Source organism: Anneissia japonica, unplaced genomic scaffold (assembly GCF_011630105.1).
Source record: "Anneissia japonica isolate Jap-2015-1 unplaced genomic scaffold, ASM1163010v1 scaffold2617_len527014_cov191, whole genome shotgun sequence".
Classification (NCBI taxonomy): domain Eukaryota; kingdom Metazoa; phylum Echinodermata; class Crinoidea; order Comatulida; family Comatulidae; genus Anneissia; species Anneissia japonica.
In genome coordinates, this window is record NW_022714155.1 from 55,525 (window position 1) to 74,500 (window position 18,976).

The 18,976-nt window shown below is 33.8% G+C and overlaps 2 protein-coding genes across 2 annotated transcripts in view; one reads left to right on the forward strand and one right to left on the reverse strand.

Moving 5' to 3' along the window:
- Positions 1-14,532, forward strand: part of LOC117108898 (unconventional myosin-XIX-like) — a 15,467-nt gene extending 935 nt beyond the window's left edge. The window contains exons 2-23 of the mRNA XM_033251076.1: positions 751-813; positions 1,132-1,236; positions 1,355-1,460; positions 1,937-2,076; positions 2,765-2,878; positions 3,217-3,275; positions 3,861-3,934; positions 4,118-4,187; positions 4,522-4,624; positions 5,165-5,359; positions 6,014-6,104; positions 6,491-6,677; positions 6,832-7,021; positions 7,216-7,329; positions 7,739-7,906; positions 8,190-8,282; positions 8,866-8,922; positions 9,825-10,003; positions 10,803-10,992; positions 11,192-11,318; positions 11,465-11,607; positions 13,306-14,532. Coding sequence (XP_033106967.1) covers positions 751-813; positions 1,132-1,236; positions 1,355-1,460; positions 1,937-2,076; positions 2,765-2,878; positions 3,217-3,275; positions 3,861-3,934; positions 4,118-4,187; positions 4,522-4,624; positions 5,165-5,359; positions 6,014-6,104; positions 6,491-6,677; positions 6,832-7,021; positions 7,216-7,329; positions 7,739-7,906; positions 8,190-8,282; positions 8,866-8,922; positions 9,825-10,003; positions 10,803-10,992; positions 11,192-11,318; positions 11,465-11,607; positions 13,306-13,806 — 3,069 coding nt within the window. The 3' untranslated portion in view covers positions 13,807-14,532. The remainder of the gene's footprint in view (positions 1-750; positions 814-1,131; positions 1,237-1,354; positions 1,461-1,936; positions 2,077-2,764; positions 2,879-3,216; positions 3,276-3,860; positions 3,935-4,117; positions 4,188-4,521; positions 4,625-5,164; positions 5,360-6,013; positions 6,105-6,490; positions 6,678-6,831; positions 7,022-7,215; positions 7,330-7,738; positions 7,907-8,189; positions 8,283-8,865; positions 8,923-9,824; positions 10,004-10,802; positions 10,993-11,191; positions 11,319-11,464; positions 11,608-13,305) is intronic.
- A 525-nt stretch (positions 14,533-15,057) lies between these two features.
- LOC117108870 (3-oxoacyl-[acyl-carrier-protein] reductase FabG-like) lies at positions 15,058-18,976 on the reverse strand. Its single transcript, XM_033251033.1, has 7 exons — positions 18,843-18,976; positions 18,381-18,520; positions 18,133-18,225; positions 16,913-16,982; positions 16,299-16,335; positions 15,814-15,877; positions 15,058-15,634 (listed from the first exon to the last, which is right to left on the reverse strand). The coding sequence occupies exons 1-7, from the start codon at positions 18,877-18,879 to the stop codon at positions 15,464-15,466; spliced, it is 612 nt and encodes a 203-aa protein (XP_033106924.1). The 5' UTR covers positions 18,880-18,976; the 3' UTR covers positions 15,058-15,463.

The window sequence follows — 18,976 nt, forward strand, 5'->3', positions numbered from 1 at the left end:
GAGACAGGGTGATGGATGGCTGGTGGAGGGTGCAGGGATCACAAGTTGAAAGAAATCCGTCCTGGGAGATCTTGTTTGAGGAGCTTTTTTATCACATCTACCGCATGGTGGTACCAATTGTCTCACTGGCTTCCATGAGACAGTTAATAACAAAGTAGGAAAAAACATGCAGATATTATGAATTTGAGCTGCAGTAGATGGGTTACTTTCCAAGAGGTACTGTACTTGCTTGCTTGTGGAAGTGCAGGAAGGTTACAAAATATTGATGATAGGTGATTTTTTTAACTGCTTGAGCATGATTGGCAAATAGGTAGAGGGTGAACAAGCTTTTCGTGGTGGAGGGGGTGGCAAGGCATGCCAAAGCCAAATACCTGTACAGTATGTGTAATTGTTCAGTTATAGCAAGTTTGAGTCCAAAGAGGGCGAATAACTAGCAAATCAAATTTTCAGTCAAAATAAGAAATTCTCACAAGTTAAATGTTCATTTTTCACTTGAAATGGCATCTGCTCGAAGTACATCCACTTGAACTAGCATGCGCTTAAAGTGGCATTCGCTCGTATTGACTGGTTCTTAACTAAATTCGTCCACATTTGCACAATACCAAATTGTTTTTACTAATTACCGTAGGTCTACTCAAGACCTAATAGGTTTTGTTTATTATTATGTAAGGATGTCAATTAATAACTTTTAAATTTTAGATTTTAAAGTTATTAATTGACATTTTAAACTTTTTAATGATACTTCCACAGACAATTTCTACATCTAAATGTCCACCGCAAGTTAAAAAGAAACCTTCTTGTCGCTTGAAAAAGGTGAGTTCTGTATACCTATTTAATAAATGTAAAAAATTTTAAGATTTTTGCGTTTTTAACAACTCAAATATCATAAAACAGTGAATGTTTAATTTCCCCATTTTTTTTTTTTTTTTTATTGTAGTGGTTTTTTTTTAATCATATGAAAATTGTTTACATTTTGATTTTGTTAAATTTATTAACTTTCTTGGGTGTTAATTCTGCTAAATGCAACAGTTCTTGCTTTGTACAGATTGCCTTTGGTTTGAGAAAATGATAAAATTTGATATTTAATTTCAAAAACTATTTAGTTACCCTTATTATGTTTCTTGTATCTAGGGCTTAAAGGTTTGGATACATGACAAACAAGAAGTTTGGGTACCAGCTTGTGTTGTGTCCTGTATGTCAGATGAACGGATAATAGTCAAAAAATCTGAAGTGGAGGTAAGACTTGAATAAAAAATTTCTTGTTGTCCGAAGTGTGGAAATATCAATAGGATTATTTGGTCTTGTAGGTCTGCAAAAAAATCATTTATTTTTAAAAACTTCACCTCATTTTTAGGATGTTGTGATTCATGGTAAACCAAGCTACCCAGTACTGTATGGCTCCACTGATTGGATAAATACTGAGGATCTTGCGTTACTTAACCCATTGTCTGAGCCTGCTGGTAAGTGTAGATCTACTTACAATACTAAGCCATAGTTACACTTTATTTTTGATTTTGTTAACCACAAAATGAGAATTGGAAAATACTGTACACAGAAGGTCAGGGAAACTTAAAATTATGTTTAACCCCTGAAATATTTGTAGTAACTGGATATGCCACAACAAATACTGTATATACAAAAATTTGATGCACTAAAATCACGATAAAAATAAATGAATCGACGTAATAAACACTAAAAGGTTTTTTTCTAAAGTAATTCCTTTTATGTTATTAAAAAATTACATTTGGCAGCTGATGCGATTCCATAGTGAATGCAACAGATTGTTGATTGTTGTGATGACCTACTCAGACAGTCACTGACAATCAGCGTGTTGAAGCGCTCACAGTTGTTGGCCGACATTTGTACGATGCGTGTGTGGCCGGCTTTACACTTTATTTACATGTGTTAAACCCAATTTCATTATGTATTCTGCCAGTGCTTAACTGTTTGCGTGAGAGATACTTGGCTGGGCGTTATCACACTCAGACCGGAAGTACACTTGTTGCTGTGAATCCATTCAAGGAGACAGGTCTCTATGCTGCTTACGTGATACATCAATACCATTTGAACCCAAAGGTTTGTCAATCAATCAATCAAATCAATCAATCATTTGACAGTGATTTATTATATATTGCATAAATATAGATATTGGAGAGCTTCTGTTATTTCATTTGAGAACCAATCTGCCAAAAAAATTTCCAGTTCTTGGTAATGTTTAAAAAAAATAGTGAGCTTTCACTATCCCGTTTCATGTTCCCACGAGAACCAAACTCTTGGTGGCAGTACAGCCGGTTGCTATAGCTGTGGCATATGCTTGTGCCGTGGTGGCACGATGATTGATGTAATGGTACGGTATGGCTGGGACCTAGCCTAGGACGAAATACATTGGCTATGATCAATCATTGGTTACAATTGGTTAGTCTGTGAAAAATTTGAGTGGATTTACAATCAGTGTTTACTATAATGATTTTCTCAAGGTGGTATAATCATTTAATAAAACCAAATTCCATTGAAATATTGCAAATAAATTCTCGATTCATCGCCGAATCCAGCGGCTGAATATTGGGTTTCGAGTGCGAGAAAACTAAAAGTAGAGACAAAAATATGCACAGATTGGTTCTCCAATGAGAGAACAAAAGCTCTCCAATAAACACGCGTCTCTTTCAGATTTAACAGAAATCCTGTATGTCAAATTGCTATTGCATTATCTGATTTTAAGGTATAAATATTATTATGGTGACAATGTTTCTGTGCTTACTTTCAGGTTCAACGACCTCATGTATATGGAGTTGCGGAAGCAGCGTTCAATAATCTGAGTAGAAGACTAGGAAATATTAATCAGTCAATTATTGTCAGTGGAGAAAGTGGTGCTGGAAAGGTACAAGATATTCCAACACAGTATACACAAATGAATATTTATAAATTATAAAATAATATTTGTAACTCAGTAATTTCATTATGTTGTATGTCATGGAATTTGAAAGTTACTGGAAAAGTTTTGATAAATATCATTTATACTATATATAGATAAAATTTTGGAGAATTTTTTTTTGTACAAAAAATAAGAATAAGCATTAAATCATATTGCAAGTATTATTTAAATGTATAATTTAACTTAGGTTTTCATTATAAAATTAATGATATTTTAGTATGAAGTTGAAATTGAGTATACAGTAGATGTTATTGTGTCTTGTTGGATATTATTATCTTAAACAGACATGGAATGCAAGGTGTTTACTGAAGTATCTGACAACAGTGGCAGAATGTAACCCAGGGTATGTTAAACACTTGTACACTAGATAGGAATGGAAGGGCAATTATGGTTTGAATCAAATATACAAACCAATTTCCCTTGCTGTGCATGTACTGTATATCAGAGGTGTACATCAAAATCGGTTGGAGGGCCAAAGTGAATTTTTGATTTAACACCGAGGGCTGCACCAAAACTTTGATGTTTACAGTGTGCTTCCAAAAACCTTCATGCACTGCTTTTATAGCACTTTATGCTTAGTTTTAACATTACTTTTTTAAGATGATCGGTTTCAGGCTGTTTTCTAGTCAAAAATATTTGGCGGGTCGCACACAAAGGGTTTTTAATTCATTTTCACGGCCACCAAAGCAGCATCCAGCCCGCGGGCCACACTTTGCCCACCTGTGATGTATATTAATAATCATGGTCTATGCACAGTAAAAGACGATGATAATGATTAAGATGATAATCAGCGTGGTAATAAGGGGATGGTGATAGATCAGGATGAGGGTTATGATGAAAAATAGGATAATGATTATCAGGATGATATGTCTTCTTTAAATAATTATAGTTCATTCATATTATTAATTTGGTATTTTTTTCTTTTTAGCGGCTTTACACCATCACCGGCAGATTGTATTGAGCGCAGAATACTAGACTCTAATCCAATCCTTGAAGCATTTGGTGAGCGTGTATTTGCTGTTTGATAAGTTTGATATTTTACTGATTTTAATTCCAATTATTTAAGTAAATATTTTAATTCGATTTTTGATTGTGTATTCATTCTAATTTACTATTGACAGTATAACTGTGCCAATGACAACCATTGTGAATAATTAATTAATATATCAATTTTATTTCCAACAGGCAATGCTGGTACTGATAGAAATCACAACAGTAGTCGCTTTGGCAAATACATTCAGTTACAGTTCAGTCGGTAGGTAATCACTAAATAACGTAATAATTATTATTTTTGGATCTACACCTTTCTAATTTTATTGTACAGTATTTACTATTTTAAGTTTTTGTCTAATACTTCTTTGCTTTGTTAGAAGAAACAGGCTTCATTGTTTTTAATTTTTGGCACACCAGTATAATTGTTTTTAAAATAGAATAGAATTATAGACTTGATCTATATACCATATGTACCTGTAGGACATTTTCTTAGCTTAAATTGTAATAGAAACACAATAAAATTAATTATAAAAAATAAAAAAAAGTACATAAGAAGAAACTTCTGTCTTAAAAGGTTTTATTGTTTTGTTTTCCAGTGGGAATCATGTTGTTGGTGCTTCTATTCAGACATACCTGCTTGAGAAAACCAGAGTTGTGTATCAATCTCCAGGTGGCAGAAACTTCCATATATTTTACCAAGTAAGAAAATGTGGTTTAATTTACCAATAACAGTGTAATCTATCATTTCTAAGCTGTGAATTTGAAGAATTTGTATTTTATGAATATATCAGCCACCACTGTATGAATAATAAAAATTCTTGTGTTGTACCAAGCTTTATTTACATTTAGCATTTAGTTAAAGTGTGTTTCATCAATTAATTTGAAGTATTCAAAATTGTTTCATTCAGGAAAATAGCTATGTATATACAGCATCGTTTGTTTTTACTGTAAAATTGTATACAGTAGCTTTTATCTTTATTGTACTGATATATTCTTTGAATGTTGATTAATGCACACCTCATTTGAATCATTATATTGAAGTCAGTCAATCTGATCATCTCAATTTTAAGTTGTTTTTCCATTTATTCCTTCATCTAATTGATTCAACTTTCAGAATTTATAAATACAAATACGTACATAAATAAACCAAAACAAATATATAGTATGGTACGTACAGAATTCTAATCTGCTTTAAATGCAATTAATCAATATATCTTGAAATACCTTTTTATTCCATAGATGCTATTTGGTGCTAATGAAAGAGAGATGAAGAACTGGTTATTACCAAATGAATCCAGTACAAACCATTTTAACTATGTGCAGATAAACCATTCAGAGGAGAATATTCCAAGAGACAAACAGGCATTTGCTGTCACAAAACAAGCAATGTGTAATGTTGGACTCAACAGATCACAACAGCAAGAATTATTTAAAGTGAGAGAAATGTACAAAAAAAAGATTTATATATGGGTTCACTGAGAAATTAGTAATGTTGAATTATTTTTGGCAGACACCTGTCCAACAAAAAAAACCATGTATTATAGTTCCAAAAATATATTGTTGTTTTGAAGTCAGGTCAACTGATAAAACTATAGCATTCCTCTATAGGTTTGACTATAACAGATACTCCAAACGTTGGGCCATGTGGGCCTTGTATTCAAATTTTGAATAAAGTGTGCTAGATAAATCTGGATGTTTGAGGCTCTGGTAGTTCCCTTCACAAAGTAAGCTTGTGCTTTCCTCGCATTAACCCCCGGGAGTGGAATGTCGACCATTTTTATTCAAAATATAAACTTACTTTGTAATTTCTTTACTTTTTAATTTCTTATAAGCACCAAAGTCTTTATAAAAATGCATAACTATTATGCAGTACTGTACTACTGTTATTTGGATCCAAACACACCGTAGAACCTTGAATTAAAGCCTAGGGCTTTTCCTTTTTTTTTGCGAACTTTAGGTGAGCTTCTTTTTGAGATGTGCTTCTTTCCAATAGATAGGCTTCTTCTCAAGATTAAACCCATTGGGCTTCTATTCAAGGTTTTACGGTATTTTCTAGTTTTCTTTGTAATCTTTATTTTTTTTTTGTAGGTTCTGAGTGGTATTCTTCACCTTGGCAATGTGGAGTTTGTGAACGATGAGGATTTTGCTGGGCCATGTGGAGTAGATTCAGAGAAAGAAGGTTAGAATAAAAGGTGTACTTTTATAGTTGCTGCCTTGCAATACCATCGGTTTGCATTAAATCCGTAAAATGCAAAGATTTTTATCTTGACTACAACAAAATATTAATCAATCATAACAAAATTATAGATATAAACCTTATGTTTTGTAGTACAGGTATCTACCTTTCACCAAAACCAGGCTTATACTATCACCTTTTCTGCCTGTAGGGGCTGATCCGATTGGAAGGCAACGTGGTTGATTAGAGGGCGGCTTTGTTAAAAAAAATGTACTTTTGCAATTTTTCTTGAGTGGTTGGTCTGGCTTGGTATATAGTTCTGTTTTTAATTAGTTTATTTATTGTAATGTGTAACTATTTTTTGGTAAATGTTTCATTAAAAACTTTAGGAATTGAAGCATCTGTTGAAGCTGCAGCCCATCTTCTTGGTCTTGATGTTGACGAATTCACTAAATGCTTATCGTTCCGACAAATCACAGCATCTCACAAGCGTAGGAAAAGTGTCTTTATGAAACCGTGTGTTGTCGAGGAATGCCATACAAGAAGAGATTGCTTAGCAAAGTTATTGTATTCCAGGTAATAATAGTTAAAGAACTCTGAACAAATAAAATATTTTTCCACCAATAATAGGGGTTCATCAAAATGATTGCATGTACTCTACATGTAGAGCAACCAGATTACAATATCAATTTGTTATTAATTTCATAATTTCTGTCTTCTCATAATACAGAGTTTTTGATTGGCTGGTTGGATTTATCAATGGTAGTACCATGGCTGGAAATTGGAAGTCTTTTATTGGACTGCTTGATGTCTATGGATTTGAGAGTTTTACATTCAACAGTCTTGAGCAACTTTGTATAAATTATGCAAATGAGAAGCTTCAGCAACACTTTGTGGAGAACTTTCTTAAAGCAGAACAGGTAACATGTAAAATATTTCTCATATAAATGGCTATATTGTGATAATACTGTATCAGGATATTTTTAAAAGCTTAAAAAGGCTGTGTCTAGGCAGTGTTTCTCATTGCATCATGTCTGTGGATAGTTCACTTACATAATTCTATACTGGTTTCTTATCGGTACTGAACTCTTGTATAAATTTACTGTTTTTCCAGGATGATTACCAGTCTGAAGGTATTCCTTGGGCATTCCGTGACTTTACCGATAACAGACCATGCCTTGACATCATAGAGGGCCGAATCAGCATCTTTGCTTTAATGTTTTGTTGTTGTTAATACATTTGATAGTCTGGACGTTTAAGATTAGCAAATACCTTTTGGCCAATAAGCAAACACTACAAATCACAACAACCAATCAGATTTGGTAATTCAGTTTTAAATATTCCATCAAAATACATCACATTATTTGATGTATTTTGGTGGCATTTGTTCCATCACATTTTATGTGATTCTCTCTTCATGAAATCTGATGGCCTGGACATAGCTTAATGCTAAATACAACCCATTGATTAAAATTTGTATAAACTTCTTTCAAGTCAAGTTTTTTAATTCAAATTTAATCTTTAAAATAAATTATTATAAGTTACCTTTTATTACCATGAATTGCCATCAGTTTTTTCTACTTTTAATGTTTTCTATTTCCCTAATATGATCATACGATTCGTTTTAGCAATGTAAGTTGAACAGAACATCCGATCCAGCCTCATTCAATGAGCGTCTCTATGACAACATCAGTAGTACTTACCTGTCCAGACCCCATGTCTCTATTACAACACCTGCATTCGTTGTTCACCACTATGCAGATAAAGTTACCTATCAAGTGGACGGATTAATCGAGAAAAATAAGGTAATTTGTAATGAACATTGTGGTTTAAAGTTATAATATATTGAGGGCAAATATTTATAGTACTAATGTAGTTTTGTACCGATGTATGTGCTTTAACAGTTAAAAGAACCTGAAAACTAAATAGAAAATGACAAACTCATAAAAAAATAATGTGGGAGGTCACCATTTTTAATAAGATTTTGAATTGCAGGATCAAACAAACTAGACAGCATTCTTTCTTAGCTTTTTTGGAGCAGTGCTTTTTATATTTGATACTTTGAATTTCTTTTGTTCTTATTTACAGGATCGTATTCCTCCTGAATTGGTTGACTTGCTAAAGATGAGCTCCAAGAAGTTTGTCCAACAGCTTGTGGCTGTAGATGTCTCAAGTCAACAGGTGATTATTGTTGTTAAATAATTAAAAAATAAGCCAACATGTTCATAATAATAATAATAATAAATTACCATTTACATAATGCATCTGGGGATTGGGTGCTGGAATGGAGTTCTTTTCCAATTACATCTGTTCACTTGTTTTTGCGTATAGAGACCCTCACATTTTGTGCAGTATGCATACATCACCTTTAACTCAATACCGAAACATTATTACTTTGCATTACCTTTGATTTTTATTTTAACGGAAACCAGCATGAACCATTATACATAATTTAATCCTTTACGTTTGACAGAACAATAACTTATATAAATATTTTTTATAACATAAAACAGAATATGAACATAATTTTGAACATGCTGTGTCTTCTAACATTATTTCATTACATATTTTCGTCTCATTTAAGAAAAAACAATAACAAGGTCAACGAGAGGACATTGAGACAGTGACCTTAAACTATAGATGGGTCTCCTGACATTTATACAGTACTTTAGAATTTCCTACCAGTACAAAGTATTTCATTCTTTTATGAATTTATCCAGTTACTTTTTTATTCTTAACTTTATTTGTATTGTTACTTACACAGAGTCCAAGTCGTTTGAAAGGCAAACAGGCTGCAGTTACAGTGGTATCAAAATTTAAGGTGATTTCATAGGGAGCTTTCAGTTACACAACACGGCGGGACGTAAAATTTAATGACGCTAAAAGCCATCGACACATGCAACAATGTTAAGTTTTTTTTTGTCGCATGGATTCTAGGACGTAACTTGACCAAATCTATGTTGTGCAGAGAATGTAGGACGGTCAAGCATTAATCTGCTCTAGTGTCGCGTAGCCGTGCAAATTAAAAGCTCAAAATTTTAAACTGTTTTCATACTTCTCCAATATTTTTGATGGAATAACAGTAATTTTCCTGAATAAACTGACTATTGACATTGCTGTTTTTACAATAACATAATACTATAAAGAGAAAGTAGTCGGACACACTACTAATAAAATGTATGAATAATTTCTTATACATACTACTTCCAAATAAGTTAGAAGATATCACTACTGTTTTTACCTCTTGTGGAGAAAAACATTTTATCATGTATAGTTTGTAAGCTACAATATGTACAGGTTGCTCTTCACAAAGTAAAAGATAATATGAGGCATAAACAAGCCAAACCAGTCACTCTTCGTTAATAAAGCATGGTTAAGCAGTAACATGGCACTTATAAAATTGTTGAAGAATAATTTAAATCCGACTTTTCATTATGAAGTTACAGGAGTTTAAACATACAGCTGTTTAAAAAACAGTGTTTGAGAAATCAGCTATCAAATTACGATTTTGGGCATTGAGACCATCACCAAATCATTAACAAAATGTTGTTTTGACATAAAAAAAAAAATGGGGAAAATAACAAAATAACATAATGTATAGATATGTAAGGTTCAGTTTAGTGCAAAAAATAGATTTTAAAAATTTTGACATTCCAACATCTTTTGGTCATTATCGCTAAAACACGATCACCACATATTAAGTTTTTTGATTGCTGTTCCCAGACTTCATTGGACAGCCTTATGTCGACCCTACATCAAACAACGCCTCATTACATCCGGTGTATAAAGCCGAGTTTTAAGTGTGAACCAAATCACTTTGATAATATCCATGTGATAAACCAACTACGTGCTTGCGGGGTTCTCGAGACAGTACAGATTAGTTCAAGGGGATTTCCTACCAGGTTAGTAGTATTTTCATAAAATATTTAAACTCTTTATTTAAATAAAATTATTACTGTTTAAAAATTTCCTGTTAAATTCATTGACCTCTAGGCTAGTGAATGATAAACACGGTATCTGCACTTGTTCCTCTTTCATCTATAAATATCAATATCTAAAAAAAAAAAAATCCGTAAATTGAATAATGAAAACAAAGTCAATGACCTATACACCATTTTATCTGGTCTATTTTGAAACAGCACCACCAATGTCTCGCAACTTTTCACTTTCATTGACCTCTAGGCTAGTGAATGATGAACACGGTGTCTGCACTTGTTCCACTTTCATCTAAAAATATCAATATCTTTTGCAAAAAATAAAAAAGAAAGAAAAAATCTGTAAATTGAATAATGAAAATTATTGGGTCTATTTTGAAACACCGCCACCAATGTCTCACAACTTTTCATTGGCCTAATCTGAGCAAATTTTGTTTTTCCAGACATATATTCTTCTCTTGAGTACAACCAAAACACTGCAAATTTATGCGTCCCTATTTTCTGTTTTGTTTTTTTTTTTTGGTTTTTTTTCGTTTTGGTATTTAGTTCTCAAAGACTAGCCTAGGCCTAGACTAACTCACTACAACAACAAGGTCGTGTACCAGTCACAGCACAGACACACACTACGTAGAGCAATGCCTAGGCCTCTGGAGGTCCCCCAGTGCTAGTTGCCAGGTTGTCTGAAATTTTCATTTCAAATTTGGTGAAAGTGGTGTATACAGTATAGTATTAACATTTTTTTTTTTTTTCTCATTGGTGTATGTAGAATGTTGTACTCTGAATTCCTGAAGCGCTATGAGCTACTCTTGCAGGGATGTAAAGAAGATGTTACAGGATTTGATATCAGGAACAAATGTGCCATCGTAACTGATAAAGTATTTGGAGAAGATGACAAGGAAAACAATGAGAAGAGCTTGTTGTTTGGAAAGACTAAGATCTTCTTAAGGGAAGGACAGGTAAGTTAATATTTGTAAGATTTGTCACCTAAATTTATTTATTTTTTTTAATTTCTGTTTTTCCCCTATTTATTTTCATCCTTTTTTTTAGCATGGGGGGACATGTTCCATAAATTATAGTGCTCTTTTAGCAAAGTACCCCTGGAATGGAATAAGCATATTTATTTTCACGATAGATAAAGTAATGTTTTATTTTTAGTTGGATCACCTGGAGGTTGCAAGATTAAGGGCGGTCAACTTGAGTGCATGCCGAATACAGAGATACTGGAGGAAGTTTCTAGCAACACGAAGACGTCAGCAAACAGCTGCTTCTGTCCTCCAAGCCGGTAAGTATTGCGTTTGTTAGTATTTACCATGCATCAACCCACAGATAGCACCGCGTTATAAATATATTTTTTGTGCATGCATGGTTTTATCCTGTTACTTCTCAATTTCTCATTTAATTTTGACAAACAAGTGTATTTTATTGTAGCGTTTAGGGGTTGGAAGGTGAGAGAAGATATGAAGCGTCGGCACGAGGCAGCACGTATCATTCAGTGTGCTATGGTAGGGTATTCAATCCGGTTACATCAACGTAGACTTGAGCAACAACTTAATGAAGTGCAATTGGAAGAGGTAAAACATTTATCCTGTTCTTAAATTCAAAAACAAAGTATAACAATATCTGAAACCCATCCCCCATTTGATTCTTCGGCCCTCACTCGGTTGGCACTTCACACCAAAGTACACATACATTCATGCCAAACCCACCCTAAAAATTCTAACACCGACCCTCAGTTTTCAATAGCTACATCCCTGAATATATTTATCATTTAATTTTTTTTCCACACCTAACTGAAAGTGGCCTGGCTCTCACTGCGCAGGATGGTGATTGGCTGATACGATTCTATGGAGAACGCCTCAACACGCACGCAACAGATTGTTTTTATTTTTTATTTCTTTATTCGGCAAACAAAACACAAACATCAAAGGTAAAAGAGCGAGTACAAAACAAAAATTGACAAATTGAATGAAGAAGATGATACAAAAGATCGCCCGGATAACCCATGAAAGTCGCCAAATGGGTACTTGTTTCCAATGGGGTCCGCATAAAGTAAAACAAATCTAAAATATCTTTCAACATCAGAAAATGACAATCAAAAAGTCATCAACAAGGCAAGGCAATACAGCAAAAAACAAAGACAGAGTTATCTACTGCAGATTTCTTCTAGAAATTTAGCTTTGTTGAAAAGGTAATTTTTAGTTCTTTATGGAAAATTAAATGATTATTGATTGATTTAATATAATTTGGAACGGCATTCTATTCTTTGATGCCTGAGAAGAAAAAAGTTGAAGCAGCAACACCTTTGACTTTGGGAACAATAAAATTTAAATCACTTTCTCTGGTATTGTAGTTATGGAAGTTGCGGACTTTACAGAAATTCAGAGACATATATTTAGCAGTTTTGCCAGTAGATATTCTGTGCATGATTTAACTTTAAATATTTTACTCTATCAGCTACATTTAATATACCAAGATTTGAAAGTCCTTCTGTTCCAGTGTGCGAGAGGGGACCTAATGAATTAATATAATGAACCATTTTGTTTTGAATAACTTTCATTTTAGGTGTTTGTTCGCCACAGAACCAAGCTGTTAACGCATAGTCAAAAAAACATTGCAAAAGTTCAGTACAAAGGAGTTTTTTACATTTTCTGTTAAGATACCCATTCTGCCTGTACAAAAATGTTAATCTAGCATTAACTTTATCGATAACTGATTGTGCAATATCTTTACAAGAGACACTATTGTCAAGCATAACTCCAAGGTATTTGACAGACTTGCTAGATTGTATTTGATGACCATCAATAGTAATCTTATAATTATAAACTTTTTAAAGTTTATTCTTTGATCCAAAAAGGATGCAATCTGTTTTATTAACGTTGAGGGATAATTTGTTGTCAACTAACCACCTGTGACGAGTCAAGGCAGTTAGAGAGAGTTTTGGAAATAACATCAACATTGTAATGGTAAAAAATTATGGCACTATCGTCAGCATAAAGTAGAAGTTTGCATTGAGTGTCTATACTTATAGTCATGTCAATACGTAACATAAGAATAAAAGTGGGCCGAGGATACTGCCTTGTGGAACATCACATGGGACATTGGAAGTTAAGCATCTTATCCACCAAGTTAAAGCTCCACTAGGCAGTATTCAGCTTATTTGTTGTAACCAAAATAATAAATACAACATAAGGTGATGAATGTTTGTCTTGAAAAACATTTAATATAGAAATGGTCTGTTACTTGAAAACTATTCTTCCCTTCCTCCCTAGGATGTAAGCATTGGCAGTGATGTCAGTTTCCAGGCAGGAGTTGATTGTAGCAGTGATCATGTTAGCACTGAAGAATCATGTACACAAGAAAACAATACCATATTATCTGCAGTTAGTGAAGACCTAGAAGATATGCTTCAGGATCCATTTACTAGTGTAGGCCATGTTCTGCCAAATGATGAGGCGGGGCAAGTAAAGGGCAGGGATATTATCAAGGAATATGCCAAAACTAGCGCCAATGACCAAAGCAGTCTTCTTGCAGAGGATCAAGACAAGGCTATTGCTGTGGATCAGGGCAGCGACATCACTGAAGAACATGGCAGTACTATCGCCAATAGTCTGTGTAATGGTACTACCGATGTGCACAACAGTTTTACTGTAAAAGAACAAGCCAATACTATCATGAGGAAACTTGTCCAAGCTGCCACAACTCCTGCAGTAGATATAGCATTTGGTATATTACTACTGGGGCTGCTCTACCATGGACCCATTAGGATATAGGCAGGATATTTTTTTTTTTTAATTTCACAAGTAATTATGCAATATTAAATGTGAATTGTTCTAGGAAATCATGCCATCCTTTAACAATGGTGGTTGTACCAGGCAAAATAAAAATTAAATTGTTGCCCAAGCCCACAAGACTTAATCTTAAAAACCTGTTAGGTTTTTCGATTTTTTGCAAAAATATATTTTGTACCAAGGAGCCCAGAGTTACGATGGTTTGCCTTAACCATGAACATTAGCCCTGTTAATACCAATTTACCAACTAAAATGCATGGGGTGAGAATGGCAATAGGACCTATAGTATCTGGCTGCTTGGGCAACAATTTTTAGGCCTTATCAGAAAGAAGGCATAAACATCTACTGTACTTGAAAATACTGTACATACAGGAAGGTAGGCCATGATCTGATACATGGCTACATTCAATATCTGCCAAAAGTGCACTTTTTATAAAGTGGGCAATTAACCGCTCCATTTATTAAACCAGCCTTAATGCAAAATTCCCAAGTTTGAAATAAAATCAAATTATCGGGTATGCTAGATGAACTGTAGTAGGTATTTGATCCAAAAGCACTAGAGAATAATATAGAGTTACTGTAATTACATTAGCTCCACTTAATATACACACTGAATTGTTTTTTTTTAGATTTTATTGCAATTTGTAACAAATCATGTACTGTATATGGACTAATCATATGAATATAATAAATAGTATAGAAAATATATTACTGTATTCACATTTTTTTTTTTTTTTTTTTGGCAAATGTTTGCATCAAATGCTTTCCTGTATTTGAAGCTGGTTATTCGGGACAAGAAGCTTTATCTGCTATTATATTATAATATATTTATTTTCCTTAAGCAAGACTTTATACATTGTTTAGCAAACCCGCTACACACCAATATGATGATTTTGAAAAAAAAATTGAATCTCCAAAAATAAGATATGTATTATTTCTCCCTAATTAAAGTTGAACTTGCCTAAGTTGAATATTTTCTACGCCAAATTGTTGTGTTTTCCATTAATTAACAATCTGTAAATCAAACAATATTTCAATGGCATTTTGGATTCGACTTGGGCAAGTTTAACTGTATATAAATTTAAAGCATTTAGTCATTCCACACTGTTTATATTCAAGAAATAATATTTTAAAATTTATTTTCCACTCCATTGGGTTTTTGGCAAAACCATTTGCTAAAAAAAATCTCGCCTTAAGTAGTCAAAGGACGTCCCAAATGAGGGCTCTACTATATACCTCAGAACCATAAAAGTATACATTTTTTGAAAAAAGTGTGTCAAGGAATTCAATAAAACACTGTCAGATGTAAAGATTGTTGCAGGCTACATTTAATGAAACCATTCAGAATAATAATTAATAGATTAGCTTTCATTTACAGTATATCTATTATACTCTGCAAAATACAAAAATCAAAATGGTCATTTCTAAGATTTGACCAGTGAGAGTGGGGCTACAGCTCTTCAGGACAGCAATTCCCCCACCCTCCACCCTTATCAGGGAGATAAATGCTACGTTATACAAAGCCTTTCAAATTACTGAATTTTCCACCTGGATCCTCCCAGAAATTCTGGGTGGCCACTGGCCCCACCAACTTATGCTGAAAATAAAACAGCAAATTGTGTGATTGTTGTTGCACCCACTATACTTTTTGCTGTGCAGTCATTAGAAGATGGCGGCCACCATCAATGGCAATGGTTTCTCCAGTGATATAGGACGAGTCGTCTGATGCCAGGAAAGTGACCACCTTGGCAACCTCATCTACTGTGCCTGCACGCCCCATTGCATGGGTCTCTTTGCAATGCTCAAGAAACTGTAAACAATATAAATAATAAAAATACAGATGAGTGACAATGAGAACAATATAGTAGTGATGGTTATTACGGTCTGGAAGTTGTATGTCTTCTGTAATTCTGATTATAATGACGAATATGAATCAATTCAGTGGAGGACACCATACACATGATGCGAACGTGTCATTTTTTTAAATACCTGGTTGTATGTTTCATCAGTCATTCCACCTCTCTTGTGTATTTCTGTTTTGATAACACCTGGACTATGAACAAGATCAAATTGTGTGTTAAATACATACATTTAGGACAGTAACAATTTTTTAAAATTTGTTGCTCAAGCAATGACAATCTAGTAGAAATCAGGGCCAGCTGCGATAGAAAAAATAACTTGGAAACTGCCTTTAAAAGTATCAAGTTTGATCAAAAGTGTTCTTTAAACATAAAAACTTTAGTGTTAGCACCTACAGTATGTTTCAGATTTTCAAGATTTTGAGTAGTGGGCTTGGGTAACACAAACCTTTATGGATTATTACTATTAGTACTATTATTAGCACAGTAAAATTATTGATAATTTAATACTATTAATTTTAATTATTTTTAATGTTTAAAAGTTACAAGTGATATTTTAGCAAACGGTGCATCTCTTCTTACATTTATGTGATCTTAATACTGTATTTAACTTACTTGACAGAATTCACTCTGACCCCTTTGGTAGCAAGTTCTGAAGCAAAATATAAAAGGATTGTATAGTCAGGTATTAAAATGACCAAAAAATAAACCAGCCCAGATTTAACAGGCTAAATCCCCCATACCAATGCTACATTTTAAATAAATACTATAGAACAAAAAATGTTTAAAAAAAAAGTTTACAAAAAAGAATCCAGGCTTACTTTTTCGCTATTTTTTAAAAATAGAGAACCAATCAAAATTGTAAATGTGTGTGGGGAGGGTAAGAGTATTGGGTATTTAGGTATTGCCTTTTACCTAAAGAATGCAGGGGCACATCAAAGCATCATAACAAATAAATAGGCCTACATATTAAGTAAAATATAATTTAAAATATTTCCTATTTCTTCCCGACCCCCCAAATCACACCAGCAGTGGTGTATCTAGGAGTCTTAAAATGGTGATGATGTGGGGGGCGCTCAACGATTAGGTGAGGGATGGTAACTCGCAAAATGAGGTGATCTTTTGGTACTTTATCATGATTTTTTTTGGGTGGTGTACAAGTTTTTTTTTTGGGGGGGAAGGCGTGTCTCCCCTGCGTGCCCCCTAAAGGTCAAGTGATTCAGACTAACCTTGAGCTGCACTAGCAGTCATATGATCTAAAGTACTCTTTGACATACAATAGCTTAATATACCAGGAAACTGTAAGGAAAAATACAATACATCAAACAATCATTCTTTAATTTCATGATATATTTGTAAAAATTAGGCCCTAAAAAATGTTGTTCCCAACCAAGTGCAATTTGCAAAGCAGGCCAGTTGGTCAGCATTTGTTTTTACTATAAGCCTAGGCCTAATTCAGGTTCATTGCCCACCTTCACTAACCACACATTTTGGTTGATAAAATAGTAACCACAGGGCTACATTCACATAGTGCCTTCCCCAAGGACACAAGTATAACCAGTGCCTGTCTCAAACTGACAGCTTCTATGCATGAGACAGAATTCCCCTGCTTGTGGTTGTGTAAATGCCGATCTGTGTTTGTGTGTGTTTGTGTAAATGCCGATCTGTGTTTGTGTGTGTTTGTGTAAATGCCGATCTGTGTTTGATTGTATAAATGCCTATCTGTGTTTGTGTGTGTTTGTGTAAATGCCTATCTGTGTTTGTGTGTGTTTGTGTAAATGCCTATCTGTGTTTATTTGTGTTTGTGTAAATGCCTATCTGTGTTTATTTGTGTCGTGTAAATGCTGTCTCTTATACACATCTGTAATGAAACCAGAGCGAATTAAAGACAAAAAATGAGAGGTTCAACAGTAGCTTTGATTAGACATATTTATTACTATTTAGTTTCGTGCTACACATACATGGTGCAGCACTCTTCAGATAAAATAGTCTAAATATATATATAATATTCATAATAAAATGAATTTTATATATCCTGAAAAAAAAGTCAACTGCCTAGATTAATTTTTCTTGTCTTTATTAAAAGTCTTTGTATTTTTTATTTTATTATGATCATGAGAAATAAAAAAACAGTTAATATAATTTTTGTTATTATTTTCATTAATAAAATACTTCACCTTGTTTTATTTGTTTTTTTTTTATTTGTGTTTGAGCTGGAAAGGATGGCTGAATTTCAAGTGACTATACTATAGCACACCAACTTTAAAAGAATTACAGTAATTTTTTAGTCCTGTGTGCTATATAGGCTTATGGGTATGTTTGATTTATTTCATTAGTTCACTGTTCTCCATCCAACAGCAACATGTTGCATGGCAGCTGAGTGGATGTTTTGCAAGTTGGTTGGTCATAGGTCATAGGTCATAGGAAAAGAGTAAAAGTTTTAAATTACCAAAACATCAAGACGGCCAAAATATTCAACTGTTTTTTCTAAAAGACTTGAGACCTCGTCTTCTACACTCAAGTCTGCAGTGATGCATAAAACCTGAAGAAGACACAAACAAAAACATTAGTTTTATGACTTACCAGATATTTCACTATAAATATTTTTGTATTACTGTATGTAATAAGGAATAGTAAAACCACTAGGCCAGATTTAAATTAGTTCCCCTTCCAAATAACCATCAAAGTAAGGCAAACCTTATCTTTTGGAACTCCTTTTTCGTGGCATACTACAGCTGTGTTTTGTAATCCGTCTTTGTTCCTTCCAGCTATTGCCAGAAAACAGCCATAGGAGGCAAAGTGTTTGGCAACCTCTGCTCCTATTCCAGAACTGGCCCCTGGGGAAAAAATTAACAATCGTCCTAAATTCATAGAAACATTTTGCAATATACTTAATATTTAGTTGGTAGGCCTAGTAGACATGCCTCCAGGCCCAAGCCTAGTAGTACCAGTAGAGGAGGTACCAGTCTAGGCTTAATAAGGCATGCAAGGCGATGACAGCCTGATCATTCATGATCAATAGTCACGCGCATACCCCTAGCTAGTAGGACTAGGCCTAGGCTTATGTATACACTTAGTAACATGTCACGAAACCAAAGCCAAGACTCAGTGATATATAACTACTAATTAATATGCCTAGGCCTATGCCTAATATTTTACCGGTAACTAATGCTACTTTCCCACGTAAGGAAGTCATTGTTCGGTACGTTTATAAGATACGATGCGAAGATACGATGCGCCCCTGGATCCGACCCAATAATGTTCCGTAAGTGACCTCATTAAAGTATACTGCC